This window comes from Callithrix jacchus, chromosome 12 (genome assembly GCF_049354715.1).
Source record: "Callithrix jacchus isolate 240 chromosome 12, calJac240_pri, whole genome shotgun sequence".
Classification (NCBI taxonomy): Eukaryota; Metazoa; Chordata; class Mammalia; order Primates; family Cebidae; genus Callithrix; species Callithrix jacchus.
This window is the reverse complement of record NC_133513.1, coordinates 93,236,431-93,257,806: the sequence shown is the minus strand read 5'-3', so window position 1 is coordinate 93,257,806 and position 21,376 is coordinate 93,236,431. Positions and strand designations below refer to the sequence as shown.

Genomic DNA, 21,376 nt, shown 5'->3' with positions numbered 1-21,376 from the left:
TGTGACTTGCCAAAATCTGAGTCATATACTCAGTCCAATAATTACAGAATCCTTGAGTGGACAGGAGCTTTAGAGGTCATTTAGTTTGAGGATGCAGAATATGTGGAATCCTTTCTCTATGATCCTTCCCATGGTGCTCTGTCAGGTGGCCAACCAGCCCATCCTGGGGAGTGTCAACAAGGCCTTCACTGTTTCACGAGGCAACCCGTTCTGTGATTGGGCAGCTCTGTTTCCTTCCTCTTATGGAGCACCCTCCTCTGCGCCAGACGTTGGACTGAGAAACACATAGATGACTGATACTTGGTCCTTTCCCCTCAGAGGCTCACTTCCTTTTTAGGACTTTCTTCTATTAAACCAACTACTGAGGTGTCCCTGTTACTCTCTGAAGTGACAACCTTTCAACTGATTGAATGGATATAGCTTCCCCTTGGTCATCTGTTCTCTAGGTTAAATAACTTCTATTTAATCACTAAACCAGTCACTATACCATGGTTTTCAGAGGTGGTATTATGCAGAGATTGAAGGCATGGGCTCCAAATTTGCACAGGTTTGGGTCAAACACCATGCACTGCCATTCACCATTTGAGGGCCCTGGAGCAATTTGCTTAACGTCTTTGAATTTCAGTTTTCTCATCTGTTCTTATGCAATCCAATAGGATTATGTGAGGCAATAGCCATAAAATCATTAACTTAGCACCTGGCATATATTAAAAGCAATTTCAGAATGTACTTGCCTGCCTGCAGACTTCATCTATGTGATGCCTGGCACTGGCCAAAATATGCCACGGACAATCTGACCAGCACACAGTTCTGTGGTGCCATTATTTCTGTCGTAGCTAGATTCTGGGGATCTGTGAGGAAACACAGAGGAAGTGATATCTGAGCTATAACCTGAGAGATACGGAGGATTTATCCCATTGAAAGGGAGGTGAATAGAAAGGAAGTCTCTGGGAAGAGGGGACAGCATGTGCCAAGGCCCGAAAGGGAAAAGTGCATCAACATGGCTGGAGCAGAGAGTTTGAGAAGCAAAGTGGTAAAAGACGACAAGGCTGGCCTTATAAGAAGGGGCCGATCATGAGGGGCCTTATAAAGCATGACAAAGAATTTTGACTTTATTCTGAAGGGTACAGGGGGAGCTATTCAAGAGTTTTAAGCACAGGAGTGACATGATGAATTTTGAGTTCTCCTGAGGAGAAGATTGAAGTATAGACCTTGGATCACAGAGGTATCTCTGGGAAAGTTGAGTAGGGGAGATAATAGTCCTTGCTAAGGATATTAATGGGATTTTTAGAAACAAAAACCTTATCAGGGCCACTGAGTCAATCCAGTGGCAGTATAACATGCTGGTGAAGCAGTGGGGCTCTGGAGTCTACTATGTGGGTTCAAGGTCTGGCACTTCCCCAATTATCAGTTGTGTGATCCTGAGAAAGTTTGCTAACCTCTCTTAGCCTTGGGTAATGATCATACCTCCCCAAGAAGATGATTATGCAGGTTAAATAAAACAGCTCACTAATACGCTTAGCACAGTGTCTTTCTGGCACATGGTAAATAATGCCTATTGTCTTCAAGTCCCAGAAGGCACTGTAAAACAGTACGGTGGCATCATAAACCCCGCCAGAAGTGGAGGGTGAGGAAGGGAGAATTAATGTGATACCTTTAAACCTCAAAAACCTACAGGTCCTGTGGAATTGGGCTCTTAATAAAGACCCTGAAATTATTAGACTACCTGAAAATGTGCCATTTCACTGCTTTGGGCTTTAAGAATTAAAGTCCACGCCAGGTGTGGGATGTCACGCCTGTAATCCCAACACTTTGGGAGGCCAAGTTAGATGGATCATGAGGTTAGGAATTCTAGACCAGCCTGGCCAAGATGATGAAACCCCATCTCTACTAAAAATATAAAAGTTAGCCAGGTGTGGTGGCAGGCACCTGTAATCCCAGCTATTTGGGAGGCTGAGGCAGGAGAATCTCTTGAACCCGGAAGGTGGAGGTTGCAGTGAGCCGAGATCCCAGCATTGCACTCCAGACTGGGCAACAGAACAAGACTTGGTCTCAAAAAAAAAAAAAAAAAAAAAAAAAAAGGGAAGTCCGCACTCAGAAAGTGCCAGCCCCACAAGAACTTTTTATGAAACAGAATTAGGAGGCCCTCACATTCTGATGATTCCTACAACATCTAGTAAGATAATACTAATACTAGTTTCCTAGTCTCCCTGCCTTTCCCTTTCAAGCATATGTTTGGGCAACATGGAGCCTTGGAATGGTCTCAGGAGGGCCACTTGCGCTCTCCAGGGTCCTGGCCTCAGCTCCCCGGTGTCTCAGCTCCGTTAGCCTCCCTGAGCTCTGGCCAACTGCACATAGACCATACGTTCTCAATGGGGATGATATAGCCCCCAAGTGTGTAAAAATAGTTTCTCCAAGGGCAAAAAGAACCCCTTAGATATTACAATGGCTTTTGGGCCACCAAAGAGCCACGATACATAAGCAAATGTAGACTCTGTGTGATATTGGAGTGGGGAGTGATTAGGAAGAAAATGTCTAAAGAGGCTTCTGGGGAGACAGATAATGCAAAAAAGGCTAAGAAACACTGAACCAGAGACACTTAATTTTGCTAGTCAGTATGCTAACTGAGCTCCCCTGCCTAAGGATTGGGAATACAAGTTCTAAGCTTGAAAGCGGGCACCAAGCAGGGTGGCTGTTGTGTTGCCCTATCAGGAAGCTGTTCTCTAAGAACTGGAGTGACGTGCAGTAGTATATGCAGCTGTGCCAGTGTGCTTTTCCGTGTCAGTTCCCGTGACTGGGTTCAAATGCTCCAGGACCCATGTTTACTATTAGGTAAACACTGTGGCATGATGAAAACATAAAAAATGGGAGGAGTCAGACACACTGGATTCAAATACTTGCTCTTCTACTTACTGGCTTTGTGACCTTGAACACTTGTTCTACCAACAAGGATAATAACATTGATCTTCTGGAGCTATCATGTGTAAGAACCAAACACAATCACTGGTAATAGTTATCTTTGTATTATCCAGCGGAAATTCAAAACCCTCACCCGGTCCTCTAGACTGGTCATTAAAAAAATACCTTTCAAGAAAGAAGCCCTTCTGAAAAGGCTACATACGATATGATTCCAACTATATGCCATGGAAAAGATGAAACTACGGAGATAGTAAAAGTTGTCAGTGGTTTCCAGGGGTTGGGGAAAGGGAGAATGAATAGGTGAAACAGGATTTTTAGGGCAGTGAAACCATTCTGCATGGTGAATACCTGTCATTATATAAATAAAACCCATAGAATGTACAATACCAAGAGTGAAACCTAACGTATACTGCGGACTTTGGGTAACAATTATGTGTCAATGTAGGTCCATTGTGAAACAAAGGTACCACTCTGGTGTTAGATGTTGATAGCAGGGGAGTCTGTACCTATGGGAGGGCAAGGGATTTTTGGGAAATCTGTACCCATAGGCTGAGGTGGGTGGATCACCTGAGGTCAGGAGTTCGAGACCAGCCTGGCCAATGTGGTGAAACCCTGTCTCTACTAAAAATACAAAAATTAGCTGGGTAGTCCCAGCTACTCAGGAGACAGAGGCAGGAGAATCACTTGAACCCAGGAGGCAGAGGTTGCAGTGAGCTGAGATTGCACCACTGCAATCCAGCCTGGGTTACAAACTGAGACTCCATGTTAAAAAAAAAAAGAAGAAGATATAGAGTAATTATCTGTCAATTAAAAATAAATCAATAAATAATATAAAACTACATTTCATAATTTGTAGTTGGCTCCACATATAGGAATAGTATTATTTGAGCAGCATATTTTAAGTGACGTCAAATCTTTACATTAAAGTACTTTCCCTGGAAGCCCTCAGTTTATCAATACCACTATCATCATCATTATTAACAGCACAAGCAACAAATCTCAGCTCACTCCAGCCTCAAGCTCCCAGGCTCAGGTGATTCTCCCACTTCAGCCCTATAAGTAGCTGGGTCTACAGGCAGGTACCACCACACCTGGCTAATCTTTGTATTTTTTTTGTAGAAATGGGGTTTCCCCATGTTGCCCAGTCTGGTTTTGAACTCTTGGGCCTTCCACAGGGTAGGATTACAGGCAGGAGCCACTGTGTGTGCCTGGCCTCTAAGTAGTTTTTATATTTTCTTTCTTTCTTCTTCTTCTTTTTTTTTTTTTTTTGAGACAAGTTCTCACTCTGTTACTCAGGCTGGAGTGCAGTGCTGCAATCTCAGCTCACTACAGCCTCAACCTCTTGGGCTCAAACAATCCTCCTACTTCAGCCTCACAAGTACCTGGGACTACAGGTGCACACCACCACACCCTGCTAACTTTTAAATTTTTTGTAGAGACGGGGTGTTGCTATGTTGCCTAGGCTGTTCTTCAACTCCTGAGCTGAAGTCATTCCCCTGCCTTGGCTTCTCCAAAGTGTTGGAATTACAGGCGTGAGCCACCGTGTCCAGCCAGTTTTTATATTTTTATTTTAAGGACCACAGTCACACCACAAGTAACTAAAACATTTCTCTGGTTGTTTCAGTATTTGCCTATCAAGGGTAAATGTATCTATAGCTGCAGCTTTTTCTTTTTCACTTTTGTTAAAAATTTTTGGGGAATTGCTAAGGAGAGAGATTACCACGAGGCCAAAAGATAAAAATATCTCCTTAGTATTTGCTGTGTCATCATTGTGCCTCTGTAAGGGATTATACAAATTTATTATGCCACTAGTGCTATAAGATTACATCAATTTTGTCACAGGCTCATCAAATTTGGATGTTCTCATTTATAATTTTTATTATTAAATAGGTATTATATGGTAAACTCACATTAATTTACTTGCCTTTGATTACCAATGAGGATGGACAATTTTCTCATGTTTTAATTTATACTGTGTATTTATTTTTGTGTAAATTGCACGAGAGATGTTTTCGGGGGACAAAGGAGGGAAGAAAGTGAGGAACTTGGACCATTAGACCCTAGGTGAGGAATCAACCACCAGTGACCTCATTTCCAGGATCTGGGCTATTGGGAGTGGAAAGAATAGGCGACCAAGTTAGCCATCACCTGCACAGCAATTTGGCGGGGGACAAGCCCTAGTAGACTATCATGGTCAGCCATACTGACCATGTTTCTTCTCCCTTATGCTTTATTCAAGGAACTGGTGGACCTAGAAACCAAGACTATTTGGAATCTCATCTGGCTAAAATAGAGCTGTTTTTTTCAGGCAGACAATGTGGTTGGCCCATCAATCATCTCATAATAATAATGTCAATTGTGCAGTTCTTTAAACCTTACAAAGAGATTTAACACCTGCTATCTAATTTGATCCCAATGGGAATCCTGTAATGGCTAGATATTTTTATTTTCTTTTTGCAGATTCGGGAATGTTATTTTTGTCATTACGAATAGTTCAGGAATGATTAGTCACTCAGAACTCTTTCTGAGGGGTGGAGTCAGTTGTGTCCCAGCTATTCCTCAGCAGAGAAAGTGCTGGAGAATAATCTTCCTCCTCTCCCTGCCCACTGGGCCCACACCATCATCACAATATTTATGAAAGAGCTTCTAGCCCTTTGTCTTCTTGGAGGGATGGCTGTAGCCTTTTGTTGATGGAGGAAACATTGAAGGCCTTTGTGTAGAAATAATGGCTGTTTGTTTTAGGAGACATTATTGTTATCTCAAAGGTGCACCTGGGACTGGCCCTGTATAGGAGAGGCTCTAAGCCAGGAAATGGCTGGGTCTGGTCACCATGGAGCTGGGGAGGAGGACAGAGACCTTCAGCCTTTAATGTTTCATGGCTACATGTCAATTAATATCAGTTGGATGCGCTAATCCCTCACTGGTTGTCAAGAAATGCGTGTCTCTCTTTACTCTGCTTTCTTCTAGTGGATTTCAAGGTTCCATCCATAGATTGGTGGAATTGCATTAATAGGAGAGGTTGAAGTGAGCTTGGAGATCACAAAGAAGATGTCTTTCTAGACAGTATTTCTAGAATCAATGAGGAAAGGAGCAGAAATGTATTGGAGGTTCAGGAAGTATCTGTGGATGAGTTCCTGTGTAGCTGTAATGATGCAGAAGATACTTTGTGATATAGAACCATGATTTTAGTGAAGGCACAGTTGCATAATGGAAAGAGCGTGTGACCTGGATTAAGGTGGCCTGATCTAAATGATGGTGCTACCAGTTATTAACCATGCATCTTTGGCAAATAGGTCGAGACACTGAAATCTTTCTAATCCTTGATTCTTCAAGTGGGAATAACATCTGCTTTGGAGAGGCTGGTGGAAAACAAATTAGGTACCTGGTAGTACAGTGCTTGGAGTATAATAGGCTTTCAATAAATATTAGTTGCCATTCTTTGTCAAGATATAAATGAGTAAAAATTTGAAGTACATCTCCGCCAGGCACAGTGGCTCATGCCTGTAATCTTAACACTTTGGGAGGCTGAGGTGGGTGGATCACCTGAAGTCAGAAGTTCAAGACCAGCCTGGGCAACATGGTAAAACCCTGTCTCTACTAAAAATACAAAAATCAGCTAGGCACGGCAGTGTGTGCCTGTTATCCCAGCTACTCGGGATGCTGAGGCAGGAGAATCTAGAAACCAAGACTACTTGGAATCTTACCTGGCTAAAATAGAGCTATCTTTTTCATGCAGGCAATGTGGTTGGCCCATCAATCATCTCTTAATAATAATGTCAATTGTGCACTCCTTACAAAGATATTTCACACCTATTACCTCATTTGATCCCAATGGGAATCCTGTAATGGCTAGATATTTTTTATTTTCTTTCCGCAGATTAGGGAGATGTTATTTTTGTCATTATGAATAGTTCAGGAATGATTAGTCACTCAGAACTCTTTCTGAGGGGTGGAGTCTGTCCTGTCCCAGCTATTCCTCAGCAGAGGAAGTGCTGGAGAAGAATCTTCCTTGCTCTCCCTGCCCACTGGGCCCACACCATCATCATGATATTTATGAAAGGGCTTGATATGGATTTCATGATATTTATGAAAGGAGAATCGCTTGGACCTGGGAGGCAGAAATTGCAGTGAGCCGAGATCACGCCACTGTACTCAGCCTGAGCAACAGAATGAGATTCCGTCTCAAAAGAAAGAGTGGAGGAAAAAAAAAAAGAAAAACATCTCAATACTCGTTTGTTGTAGATGAGGCCAGGCTGGGGTACTGCTGTGTAAGTGGCTAGAGAAAGAGCATGTAACTCATATTATATAAAGCATGAGTTTGAGCACTAGCTCCGCCTCTTGCCCTGACCAAATCAGGTAGACTCTGAACTGCATTATTTATAGGAAACTTTGCTCATGGGTAAGAGGGAATCAGCAGACATGTCTAGCAGGCAACTGGGAGACATTATATAGGAAAACTCCTTGAAAACTATGAAATAAGGTACATAGGTAGGGGATTATAAGGATATTGACAATTATGTTATTGGTGGTGGCAGCAGGATGACTGAGATTTTAAGTTCAGACAGAAACTTCAAAAAGAAGGAATTAGGGCAATCTTTTTCTTTTCTCTTTTCTTTTCTTTCTTGAGGCTGAGTCTCATTGTGTCATCCAGGCTGGAGTGCAGTGGTGTGATTTTGTCTCACTGTGACCTCTGCCTCCTGAGTTCAAGCGATTCTCCTGCCTCAGCCTCTGGAGTAGCTGGGATTACAGGTACACACCAGCACACCCCGCTACTTTATGTATTTTTAGTAGAGATGGCGTTTCACCATGTTGGCCAGGCTGGTGAGCTCAGGTGACCCACCCACCTTGGCCTCCCAAAGTGCTGGGATTACAAGCATGAGCCACTGCACCCAGCCAGGGCAATCTTTTTCAAAGATGTCCTCTGTGGATCCCTAAGGCTTCCTGAGACCCTTTCCGGGGGGTTTGTGAGGTTTTCTCTTACCCAAAAACATATTTGCATAAGATTATACTTTCTTCATATACTTCAAGCAAAATAACATATTGCAATGATTGTGCAGAAGCAGATGTGAGAATACAGCTGTCTTCTATTAAGCCAGACATTAGGAGACTTGCAAACATGGAAAACGATTCCATTAGAATTTTCCTTTCTTTCTTTCTTTGTTTTGAGACAGGGTCTCACTCAGTCACCAAGACTAAGTACTGTGCTGAGATGACTGCTCACTGCAGCCTTGACCTCTCAGGCTCAAGCAATCCTCCCATCTCAGCCTCCCAAGTAGCTGGGACTACAGGCGTGTACCACCACACCCAGTTAGCTTTTGACTTTTTGTAAAGACAGGGTCTCACTATGTTGCCCAGGCTGGTCTCAAACTCCTGAATGCAACTGATCCTCCTGCCTTGGCCTCCCGAAGTGCTGAGATTATAGGTATGAGCCACCATGCTCAGCCAAATTTTTTGGGGGTTTGTTTGAAAAAATATAGTATTTTAAAAAAATAAAAATGTGATTTGTTTACATGTATTGGTATTATCATTATTTTCAAATGAATGAATTAATACATATTTACATTTTCCCTCAGTTTTAATTCCTTCCTTCCTTCCTTCCTTCCTTCCTTCCTTCCTTCCTTCCTTCCTTCCTTCCTTCCTTCCTTTTTGAGATGGAGTCTTGCTCTGTCACCCAGGCTGGAATACAGTGGGGCGATCTTGGCTAACTGCAGCCACTGCTTCCCAGGCTCAGGGGAATCCTCCCACCTCAGCCTCCCAAGTAGCTGGGACTACAGGCACATGCCATCGTGCCCAGCTAATTTTTTTGTATTTTTGATAGAGATGGGGTTTACCATGTGGCCCAGGCTGGACTCAAACTCCTGAGCTCAAGCTATCTGCCTGCCTTGGCTTCCCAAGAGTGCTAGGATTACAGGCATGAACCACCGCGCCTGGCCAGTTTTAACTTTTAATAAGGTAATGGTTGATAGATATAACCCAAATAAATGAAAACTGTTTTGCAGTCCTCAAAATGTTGAAGGGTTGCAAGGAGGTTTTGAGAACAAAATGTGTGTAAACCACTGGCTCAGAGACTGAGTCTATGCTGGTCGAATTAGATTATTTCATAGCATGTAGTAAAGATGAGACAAAGAGCCAGGCGTGGTGGCTCAAGCCTGTAATCCCAGCACTTTGGGAGGCTGAGGCGGGTGGATCATGAGGTCAAGAGATCAAGACCATCCTGGTCAATATGGTGAAACCCCGTCTCTACTAAAAATACAAAATATTAGCTGTGCATGATGGCGCGTGCCTGCAATCCCAGTTACTCAGGAGGCTGAGGCGGGAGAATTGCTTGAACCCAGGAGGCGGAGGTTGCGGTGAGCCGAGATCGCACCATGGCACTCCAGCCTGGGTAACAAGGGCGTAACTCCGTCTCAAAAAAAAAAAAAAAAAGATGAGACAAAGAGAGCTTATTAGCAAAATGCTTAAACTAAGTTTGAGATCCTGGATATTCATGCATCCATTCATCCAAACATTTATGAAGTCCTCTCATGTGCCAGGCCCTAGGCCAAGTGCTGAGGGCTTTGAAATACCTGAGACAAGGCCAGGCACAGTGGTTCATGCCTTTAATACCAGCACTTTGGGAGGCTGAGGCAGGTGGATCATCTGAGCTACTTTTCCTTTGACTCTTTCCTATATCTGCCTCCCTTAAAATTTGTATTAAATACTCATTTTGTAAGGCAATTTTAGGAGTGGGAAATGTGTGTGTGTGTGAGCACATACATATATAAATGTATGCATGTATATGTATGTGTATATAATATACATTTTTCATGGTATTTTAGAGATCTTGCCTTACCCAGAAATAAACCTTGAAGAGCCTAAGGACTTAATGATAAGCATGTTTTTAGAATATCATCATCAGTTGACCTGGTCAGCAAACCCCTTTTACTACAGGGTAAGAAGGTATTTTAATTAATGTAGGCTTCGGCATAGATATGCAATGTCCTCCATTGCCCTCTTTTTGCTTTTATTTTTCTTGTTGTTTGTGTTTGTTTTTTGTTTAAGACAGAGTCTTGCTCTGTCACCCAGGCTGGAGCGTGGTGGTGTGTACATAGCTCATTGCAGCCTCAGCCTCCTGGGCTCAAGCACCCTCCTGCCTCAGCCTCCCCAAGTAGCTGGGCTACAGATGTGTGCCACCACATCCAGCTAATTTTTTCACTTTTTGTAGAAATGGGGTCTCACCCTGTTGCCCAGGGTGGTCTTGAACTCCTGGACTCAAGCAATCCTCCCTCCTTGGCCTCCCAAATTTCTGAGATTACAGGTGTGAGCAACTGTGCCTGGCTCGCTGCCCTCTTTTCTAGCTCTCTTTTCCTCAGAAATAATGGAACTCTTTGGAAATGTCATGGTTGCCATATAAGTAAGGACTATGTTAAAAGGAAGGACAACCCAATGAAAACTGGCTTAAACCATAATGGGATTTATTGTCTGGGTAATGAAAATTCGAAGAAGGGCAGGGTTCAGGGCGGATCAAGCTAGTGGCTTAATGACATTGTCAAGGATCTGTCTGTTTCTATTACTCAATTCTGCCAGGGGCACAATCAGTTTCATCCTAAGGCTGACTCTTCTGGGGCTTTCTCATTCACATCTAGTATAAAAAAGAAGATCCCAAAAGGTTCCAGAAATCTTTCTGTATGACTCCTTAGCCTGAAATGGGTTACAAGATTATCCCTGAACCTGTAATTGTGCTAAGGGAGGAGTCTTTGGGGATTAGCTCTGGCCTGAACTGCTTGTCCAAGCCCTATAGCTAGGGTTGGATTTAGCTTCTGCCAACATATGTGAGATGATCCGGAGAGATGTGATACCTCAAATACCTCAAATAAAATCATGGTATTAGCTAGGAGAGGAGGGAACAAGTCTTAATGAAGGAATAGCAAAGTTCAGTACAGCATCTAGCACCTGGAAATTTTAGCCCATAACTTGAAAACATACAGAGGAAAAATTTTTAAATGATTTTATGACTTTTATATGCTTTTCTTACTACTATTGCATTAAGTGAACTCCATAAGAATGAAAAGAAAGAAAATCTATTATACCACTGGTTTTTAAAAAGTCAGTTTTCCCTTCAAGTTTTTACACTTAGTGTTTTTTAAAAAAAAATTTTCAGCCTGGCACAGTGCTGTAATCCCAGCACTTTGGGAGGCCGAGGCAGGCAGATCTTGAGGTCAGGAGATCGAGACCATCCTGGCTAACATGGTGAAATCCTGTCTCTACTAAAAATACAAAAATTGAGCCGGGCATGGTGGCATGCACCTGTAGTCCCAGCTACTCGGGAGGCTGAGGCAGGAGAGTTGCTTAAACCTGGGAGGCGGAGGTTGCAGTGAGCCTAGATCATGCCACTGTATTCTAACCTGGGCGACAGAGTGAAACTACAACTCAAAACAAACCATTGTATGGATACTGTTTTGCATTGTTTTTATTATTGTTTCCATGACTGTATTAAGTGACTCAGTGATCTCATAATTTACTTAATCATTGTCTCTGTAGGATTTTAGGTTGTTTGCAGTTTTTTGACACTATAACTCAGTTATCATTTTTATGCCTGTGACTTTTTTCTTCCTTGGGACTCCTCTATGTCAGAATATGGTTCCTGATACAGATTTAGATACTGTTACCCATTTTATACCAGAATGGAGCTTCTTTTAAGACAGCGATCTTTTGAGTTTAACAAGTGTTTTTGCAATTCACCTTCAGACTCAGATATTAAACTCTTAAAATGGAGTTTGCTTGTGAGGACATCTTCTAGACTTGCAGAATCCTATTTGGACTGAATTTTGAAAGGAGAGTCAGAATCCCTGATCAGAAGGATGTAGGGTGTTGGGGTGATAGCATGATATATTAGTGTAGTGTAGAATGGTGGCTAAATTCATGGCTTTTGGAGTAAGGCAGACTTGAGTTTGAATCCAAGTTATATTAATACTTGCTTTCTATGTGATCTTTTGACAAGTTATTTAATAACATTTTGGGGCTGGGCGAGGTGGCTCATGACTGTAATTCCAGCACTTTAGGAGGCCAAGGCAGGCAGATCACCTAAGATCAGGCGTTCGAAATCAGCCTGTTCAACATGATGAAACCCCAACTCTACTGAAAATACAAAAATTAGCTGGGCATTGTGGCGCACACCTATAATCCCAGCTACTTGGAGACCAAGGCAGGATAATCACTTGAACCTGGGAGACACAGGTTGCAGTGAGCTGAGTTCATGCCATTATACTCCCACCTACACAATGAGAGTGAGACTCCATCTCAAAAACAAACAAACAAAAAAAACAACATTCTGAATCTGAGTTATCTGCATAAAATGGAGATGGTAGTTTCTACTTTAGCAGTATTTTCCAGAATCCTGGGAGACAATGTGTAGAAAGCCTAGTGAATAATACATCAATAATGGTGGTTATTGTTATTATTGGGCAATTGTGAATTTGATCTGAGGCCAAGATTAGGAAGCATGATACAGTGTGTGCAGAAGAATTTAATTTCTGCCCAAGAAAAAAAATGAGATACTCTCTATATTTTACATGAAACCATCACCTACTCTCTGAATCCCCTTTGCACATTCTCATGTAGTTATAATCCAGTCTGAAGATTTCCTGGAATGAGCCCATTTCTGCTTCAAAATGGTAGTGATGTATAGACATTCTGGCATTTGACATATGAGTCAAATTCTGACTCCTTTCATCCTCTGGTCTAGTGTCACCTTGTGAAATACAAAAGGCAATTCCACTCCTTCGCTGTATCTTACAGGAAGGAACTTGGAAGGCCAGCCCTGGAACCCCTCCGAGTGAGGCTCAGATGATCCTCAGCTGACAATCTTTTGCTGACACTCCCAGTAGTGAAAAGGATGTTTGTGACATGGCCCATTTCATAATAGGAAGCACTAGTAGCGAAGAAGGACTGCCTTTTTTATGTAGCTTCAGTTTCTCCCCTGTAACTTTTTTATTTTTTGAGACAGGGTCTCGCTCTGTTGCACAGGCTAGAGTGCAGTGTCCCGATCACTGCTTACTGTAACCTCAACCTCCAGGGCTCAAGTGATCCTCCCACCTCAGCCTGCTGAGCAGCTGGGACCACAGGTGCCCACCACCATGCCTAACTAATTTTTAAAATTTTTTGTAGAGACGAGGTCTCCCACTTTGCCCATGCTGCTCTATGAACTCCTGGGCTCAAGTGATCCTCAAGTCCTAGCCTCCTAAAGTATTGGGATTACAGACATGAGCCACCACACCTGGCCACCCTCTGTAACTCTATCTCTTGAGATAGTTCTGGGAGCGATACGGGATCAGTCTACTATGGAGGCAGACAGATTTGCCTCTGAATCCTGGCTCCATTAGTTGTTTTCCTTGGGCAAGTTACTTAAACTCACCAAAACTAGAATGCGTGGATAATATTGGCACCCACTGCATAAGGTTACAGTAGGATTAAATGAAATAAGCATGTCAAGCACTTAGCACAGGACACATAATAGGTGTTTCGAGGTGATGGGTGTCTAGTCTGGTCATTTTTTTATCCTGATTTGGGGAAGGGTGATGGTGAAATGGATATGTTGAGCCTCTGTCAGATACAGAAATCTTTGAACTAGGAGTTCCAGTTAGGCTGGTTTTTGATGATACTTATTACCTAAAGAGAATAGAAACTAGTGGGGATATAAGGGCAGGGAGACACCAGGAAAGATCATCAAGTTGTTTTCTTTCTTTTTCTTTTTTTCCTTTTTTTGAGACAGGGTCTCATTCTGTCACCCAGGCTGGAGTGTAGTGGCACAATCATGACTCACTGCCTCCTCAATCTCCTAAGGCTCAGTTGATCTTCCTGCCTCAGTCCCCTGAGTAGCTGGGACTACAGGTGTGTGCCACTACACCCAATTTTTGTACTTTCAGTAGAGACAGAGTTTCACCATGTTGTCTGGGCTGGCGTTGAACTCCTGTCTCAAGCAATCCACTCGCTTTGGCCTCCCAAAATGCTGGGATTACAGGCATGTAAGCTGTTTTCAATCTTCTTCTACAATAATGCACCCAAGGGATGTGATCCCCTTACATGTGTATCAGTGCTTTATGTGGGCAGCGAACTCAGTGGTTTTCCCCTGGCGTGGGAAGGAGGTGTTCTAAGTGATCTGCGTAGTTTATAAAACCATCTCACAATCCCTGGGAAGTTCTGAGAGCCCTCTGGGAGGTTTTTCTTCTCTTTTCTACTCTCTATCTTGAGAATCACCAAAATAGACACTGGGAACCTCACTGCCTTCTTAACATCTTTATTGAAGACAAATGGGATTGGTTGGTTGTCTGATTGCAACAGGTCAAGGCAGCAGTTCTCAAAGTGTGGCCCCTTAACCACTAGTATCACTTTGGAACTTATTAGAAATGCAAATTGTTGAGCCCCACCCAAACCTACAGCAATCCGTGTTTTTTGGGGGTTTTTGGTTTTGGTTTTTTGAGATGATCTTGGCTCACTGCAGCCTTGACCTCTCACTTCAGCCTCTCAAGTAGCTGGGATCCCAGGTGCACACCACCATGCCCAGCTAATTTATGTATTTTTTTGTAGAAATAGGATCTTGCCATGTTGACCAGGTATTGAACTCCTGGATTCAAGTGATCCACCTGCATGAGCCTCTCAACCACTTGGCCAGCAATTCGTGTTTTAACAAGCCTTCCAGGTGATTCTGATGCATGCTAAAGTTTGCTTATCATCAGTGGGTAAGAAAAGGGGAGAAAGACACAGGAGCCAAATCATCACCCCATGAACAACCCTGGGCTTCTTCTAACCTGCTTTTAGATTCAGATTTCTGCAGCCTCCATACCTGATGCCCATCTGATGCTCTCGATGGACAACTTATCAGAGAGACTTAGTTCTGCCAGCACCATGTCTACTCTCATGCTGTGTAGGGAAGGGTTACTGACAAACTGTGCTTGCTTGCTAGATCAACCAAGGACTGGCTTTATTTCTCTTACCCAAGACTTCTATGAATGTATTGTTCTCTTTAGACTAAGGAATGTTCCAGTCTCTTTTCAACATTTACTAAATATAAGTTGTCCTTGACTATTTTGATGACATTGCTGTGATGGGTCAAATATGGAGTAATAATGCTTTACTCAGTTTGGAAATTATTGACGACTGGGCTGCCTGTAATCCCAGCACTCTGGGAGGCGAAGGTTGGTGGATCTCAAGGTCAAGAGTTCGAGACCAGCCTGGCCAAGATGGTGAAACGCTGTTTCTACTGAAAATACAAAAATTAGCTGGGCACAGTGGCAAGTGCCTGTAATCTCAGCTACTCCAGAAGCTGAGGCAGGAGAATTGCTTGAACCTGAGAGGCAGAGATTGCAGTGAGCTGAGATCGCACCACTGCACTCTAGCCTGGGCGACAGAGCAAGACTCCATCTCAAAAAAAAAGAGGAAAGAAAGAAGAAAGAAAGAAAGAAAGAAAGAAAGAAAGAAAGAAAGAAAGAAAGAAAGAAAGAAAGAAAGAAAGAAGAAAGAAGGAAGGAAGGAAGGAAGGAAGGAAGGAAGGAAGGAAGGAAGGAAGGAAGGAAAGAAAGAAAGAGAAAAAAGAAAATTATTCACTTGGTTGGGCATAATGGCTCATGATTGTAATCCCATCACTTTAGAAGGCCAAGGAGGGTAGATCATTTGAGATCAGGAGTTCGATACCAGCCTGGCCATCATGGTAAAACCCTGTTTATACTAAAAATACAAAAATTAACCAGGTGTGGTGGTGTGTGCCTGTAATCCTAACTACTTGGGAGGTTGAGGCAGGGGAATCGCTTCAACCCAGCGGGCAGAGGTTGCAGTGAGCCAAGATCACACTACTGCACTCCAGCCTGGGTAACAGAGTGAGACTCCATCTCAAAAAAAAGAGAAAATGATTCACTTATTTCATTTCTACCCTTTATTATAGTATTATAGTTATTTTTTATTTTTCCATTGTTGGTTCAGCCCAATAAACACTTATTGGGAACCTACTCAACTACTTATTGAGGAGCCTAAAAGGTATTATATTCCCAGTTTTACAGATAAGAAAGCTGAGACTCAGAGCCCAAGTCTATACTGTAAGTGGTCGAGCTGGGATTTGAACCTAAATGTGTCTGGCTCTAGTGTTCATGCTCATTCTGCTACATCAAGTTCATTCTGGGACATGTCTTCCTCAATAGAACATTTTAAGGATAGAAACCATGACACTGCTGGTTGTGGTGGCTCACACCTATGATTCCAGCACTTTGGGAGGCCAAAGCAGGAGGACAACTTGAGCCCAGGAGTTCAAGACCAGAGCTTGTCTCTACAAAAAATTAGTCAGAAGTGGTGGCATGTACTTGTGGTCCCAACTATTCAGGAGGCTGAAATGGAAGGATCACTTGATCCCAAGAGGTTGAGGCTGCAGTGAGCCATGATCATGTCACTGCACTCCAGCCTGGGCAACACAGCAAGACCCTGTCTCAAAAAAAAAAAAAAAAAGAAAAAGAAAAGAAAATATCAAGGTAAAAGACACCAAGGCACGTAGCAAGGTACTTTACACATTGTAGAATGTGAATAATGTTTGTTTAATGAATATAAAATGTGTTTTTAGAATCATTCAGTTTGGGTTTCATAAAATGGTGGGAAAGCGTCCCTCATCTCATAGGATGGAGTAAAAAATTGACAGATATAAGAATTAATGAGGGAGAAAGAGTGTTTGTATGTGGAGAGAGTGTTGAATAGATACTAAACCAAATTTAGATTCTAATTGAGAAAGTTTTTAAGGTTGCTTCTGGGTCTTTTCTGTACCTATGCACTTCAATTTAAAAAGTTACAAATAACGAATACTGAATTTCTGCATGTCAATAGGCATTTTACCGGGTGAAGCCATTTTTCTCAGAAGATAAAATACTTAAAAATTGTCTTGTATAATAATCAGAGATATTATGCATCCGTAAATGGTTGACAAGCCATTCAGAGCAACGCTAATTCTCTGAATTGGAAAAGAGGAAAAAGGAAACGCTATAGCAATGAGCACCACCTAGTGGCTACTCAGAAGATGTGACAATTTAGCCAACCTACTTCATTAGGAAAGGTTGAGCTTGCTAACAGTTGTAACTGTGCTGGGCTCTCAGCACACAGACGTTTGATTTCCAGTGGGAACCCATTTTCCAGATCCAGAAAAATTGAGTCCAGATAACTAACGACAAGTAATCACAGATTTGAGTTAGAAGTAAGGCCATATCTTGGACTTAACAGTGTGGAATGGGGAAATGTGAAGTAATAATGTTTCCTACTTTGCAGTTTCTCCCCTCTGAAAAAGTAGAATGTTAGTGCCCAATTTGTGATCATTCCCCTTCCAGATGAGGAAGTGGGAGAAAATATGGCCCAAGATCTGAAAAGGAAAATTCTTGAAGGGAATTGCTCATAAAAGGCTGACAAATTCTACTTTAAAAATATTTGATGTAATTATGGACTTACAGAAAATTTGCAAGAAAAACACAAATAATTCCTGATACAATGCATATGTCTCACTCAGATTTCCCACATATGAACATGTTACCATACTTGCTTCTCCTTTCTCGTTCTCTCTCTTTCCCCCACCCTACACACACACACACACACACACACACACACACACACACACACACCTGTTTGAGGGTAAATTATAGACATAATACCCTTAAAATTTTTTTTTTTAATTTAGAGACAGAGAGAGAAACAGGAGAAGGAAAGAGAAAGAGACAGCTAACTCTCAGGCTGAGTGAGAGAATCCAGAAAGATGGAATCCAGGAGAGGAAAGCAGCTTCTACACTGAGTGGAAGGGAATAGAGAAAGATGGAGTTTAGGAGGGGAAGACAGGCTTCCACGAGCGTGTGGAAGGGGACCCCAGTGGGGAAATCCAGGAGAGAGAAAGATGGCTTCCATGAGAGTGTTCGTGGAAGGGGACCCAAACATGGAGTCCCAATACCCATTTGTTTCTAAATACTTTAATATGTATTTTCTAAAAACAAGGATATTCTCTTATCAAAGTCATAAAATTATCAGCAATCCAGTACCATCATCTAATGAACAGATCTTATCATATTTTCTCCAATTATTCCACTAACAGCCTTTATAGCAAAAGAAAAAAAGTGTGGTCCAGGATTAGCTTTCATTTTTTTTTTTTTTTACTTTAGAATATTTACATCAAGTCAAATTTCTTTAGTCTCATTTAACCTGGAACAATTCTTTTTTTTTTTTTTTTTGAGACAGAGTCTCACTTTGTCACCCAGTGGTGTGATCCTGGCTCATTGCAACCTCTGCCTCCTGTGCTCAAGTGATCCTCCTGCCTCGGCCTCCCGAGGAACTACAACTGGAACTACAGGCATGCAACACCATGCCCAGTTAATTTTTGTATTATTATTATTATTATGTGTAGAGATGGGGTTTGGCTATATTGCCCAGGCTGCTCTTGAACTCCTGAGCTCAAGTGATCTGCCCACCTCTGTCACCCATAGTGCTAGAATTACAGGTGTGAGCTATGGCACCCGGCCAAACCTAGAACAATTCCTTAGTTTTTCTTTGCCTTTTATTACCTGGCCGAAAACCCAAAATAAATAATAAGTAGCAAAATAAATAATAAGTTATAACCCACAGGAAAAAACCCACCAAGAATCTATGTGTGTGTGTGTGTGTGTGTGTGTGTGTCTGTGTGTGTGTGTGTGTGAGTGTGTGTGTATCATTCATGAATACATGAATTAGGAATAAGGAAAAGCTCTTCCTGAAGAGAACATTAACTAATAAATGCAGAAGAAATTGTGGAATTAAAAACAATCATCATTTGACAATATTAGTAATAATCAGGCAAAAATCATCAAGGGATGCTAAAACTAGCATTGATGCTAAGTGAAAGTGAAAGATTGATGAGTAACAGAACATGTACATAGTTTGAATGGGTCTCCCACAAAAATACATATTAATTACAAAAAGAAAAACAGTAATTTTATAAGAAACTGGCAGACACCACCTTAACAAAAGATCGAAATTAACATCACCAGTAATGAGATGAACAGACAATATGTACCTCCTGATATCATGCACCGAGAAAGACACAGTATCCTTTCTATGGTATTCCTCCCAAAAATGCATAACCTGAGTTTGAAAATGAGGAAACATTAGACTAACTTAAATTGAGGGACAATCTATAAAATAAATGGCTTATACTTTTTGAATCCTGCTTTGTAAACAGAAACTTAGAGCTCCCTACAGGCCTAGAGGCACATGGGACTGGATGTATATGTTAGGATGTGTGAGGGAGATTAAGTTCTTCAGGGTAAAGGCCAGTTTTTTTTTTGTTTGTTTGTTTTTTAACTTCTACCCAATGTGTGCAAAGGGAGGACCACAGGGTGATTGCCCCTAGGTCTTTTTTAATCTGGGAACACTGAGTCCCTCTCTCAAGAGATGACTGTGCCCATCAGATTGCACTAGTCGTACTAGGGCCGGAGGTGCCGTACCTACCTGCCACTCCCCTGGCTACAGTAACTGACACCAGGGGCCATGAGACCAGGTCTCTATTGTAAGGTGTTTGGCCAAGGCCTTGAACTCCAGACGGAGTACTCTAGAATTTGGGGGTACTTTCCAAAAGGCATCACTACCTTTTGAAAGAGGACAAAAGGAATTACTACCCAGTGAAGAAGGCAGAAATATCTTGGCTCTAGGGAGTAAAAACTGGGAAGCTAAGCTGGTTCAGGAAAAGAAAAGTGTATTACTGAGTGGAGTTCAGTTTTTCTGAGGTGAGTTGGAAGAAGAGGAGGAGACATTGTAGCTACAACCCTTCCCTAATGCATTTCCTGGCTTCCTCATCCCACCATTAGGCTCCCAACCAAGTCTAGGGGTTGGGTCCAGATGGGGGATGAGCTCCCATCTTGGTAGCATCTCTGGCTCCAGAGCAATGGGCTTTCCTGTCTCCTCTGGGGGAACGGTGAGAAGGACATAGCCTCTTGGGTTGTTTTCTAGTGACCTATGGAATGACGAGCTCCAGTGCTTATTACTACACCAAAGTGATGTCTGAGCTCTTCTTACATACTGCATCAGACACTGGAGTCTCCTTTCAGGCCATCAGCAGCATGGCTGACTTCTGGGATGTGAGTATAAGATCTTTTCTGTCCCTCCCTCTCTTACTCAATTGCCTGAAGCCACAGGTCAGACAATGAATCAGACCTTGGACTCAGAATCAGATCAGTCAGGGTTCAGACTGAGTTAAAGGGTCAGGCTGAATCAATGGGTTAGGCTAGAGTTCAGGTGGAGGTGGGTAAGAGATCAATATGGTGATCAGAGAATTAAACCAGGAATTAGACTAATATAGTGAGTCAGAGGTAAGGCTGAACTTCAAACCAATTTTCAATAAAGAGTAGGGTCACTTCAGGTCAGACTCTGGTCAGAATCCATGGAGGAGTTTTTAATAGCAGGCCAGGTCTGGGCATGGTAGCTCACACCTATAATCCCAGTATTTTGGGAGGCCAAGGCGGGCAGATCACCTGAGGTCTGGAGTTCAAGACCAGCCTGACCAACATGGAGAAACCCTATCTCTACTAAAAATACAAAATTAGCTGGGTGTGGTGGCCCATGCCTGTAATTCCAGTTACTCAGGAGGCTGAGGCAGGAGAATCGCTTGAACCTGGGAGGCAGAGGTTGCAGTGAGCTGAGATTGCGCCACTGCACTCCAGCCTGGGCAACACAAGCAAAACTCCAGGCCAGGTGCAGTGGCTCACACTTGTAATCCCAGCACTTTGGGAGGCCAAGGTGGGCAAATCACCTGAGGTCAGGAGTTCAAGACTAGCCTGGGCAACACGGTGAAACCCCATCTCTACTAAAAACACAAAAATATAAAAATTAGCCAGGCGTAGTGATGCACACCTGAAGTCCCAGCTACTCAGGAGGCTGAGGCACAATAATCACCTGGGAGACACAGGTTGCATTGAGCTGAAATTGTGCCACTGCATTCCAGCCTGGGTGACAGAGTGAGACTGTCCTCAAAATATTAAAAAAATAATAATTTTTTTAAAAGCAGACTGGAGACAAGCTGGGGAGTCAGAGGATGAGGGCAAAGGTCATCCTAAGGGTAGGGGGCCAGGAGGAGGCTGGGTCAGGTTCGAGCCAGCTTGTGGTTCAGTTTGCCCAGGGCCCACTACTGGACAGTTTATATTGGACCAAATGGTACAACAACCAGAGCTTGGGCCATGGCTCCCACTCCTTCATCTACTATGAGAACCTGCTGCTGGGGGTTCCGCGGCTGCGGCAGCTGAAGGTCCGCAATGACTCCTGTGTGGTGCATGAGGACTTCCGGGAGGACATTCTGAGCTGCTATGATGTCTACTCTCCAGACAAAGAAGAACAACTCCCCTTCGGGCCCCTCAATGGCACAGCGTGAGTGAGCCTGTCCTACCAATATCACAGGGCTTGCCCCTCTAAAGTTGACAATGTTCCAATGTGTGGGAACCACTTC

General features: G+C 42.8%; 1 protein-coding gene across 1 annotated transcript in view; it reads left to right on the top strand.

Moving 5' to 3' along the window:
* Positions 1–21,376, top strand: part of PKD2L1 (polycystin 2 like 1, transient receptor potential cation channel) — a 38,362-nt gene that overhangs the window by 4,272 nt on the left and 12,714 nt on the right. The window contains exons 3-4 of the mRNA XM_002807459.5: positions 19,888–20,015; positions 21,044–21,297. Of these exons, the coding sequence (XP_002807505.3) occupies positions 19,888–20,015; positions 21,044–21,297 (382 nt within the window). The remainder of the gene's footprint in view (positions 1–19,887; positions 20,016–21,043; positions 21,298–21,376) is intronic.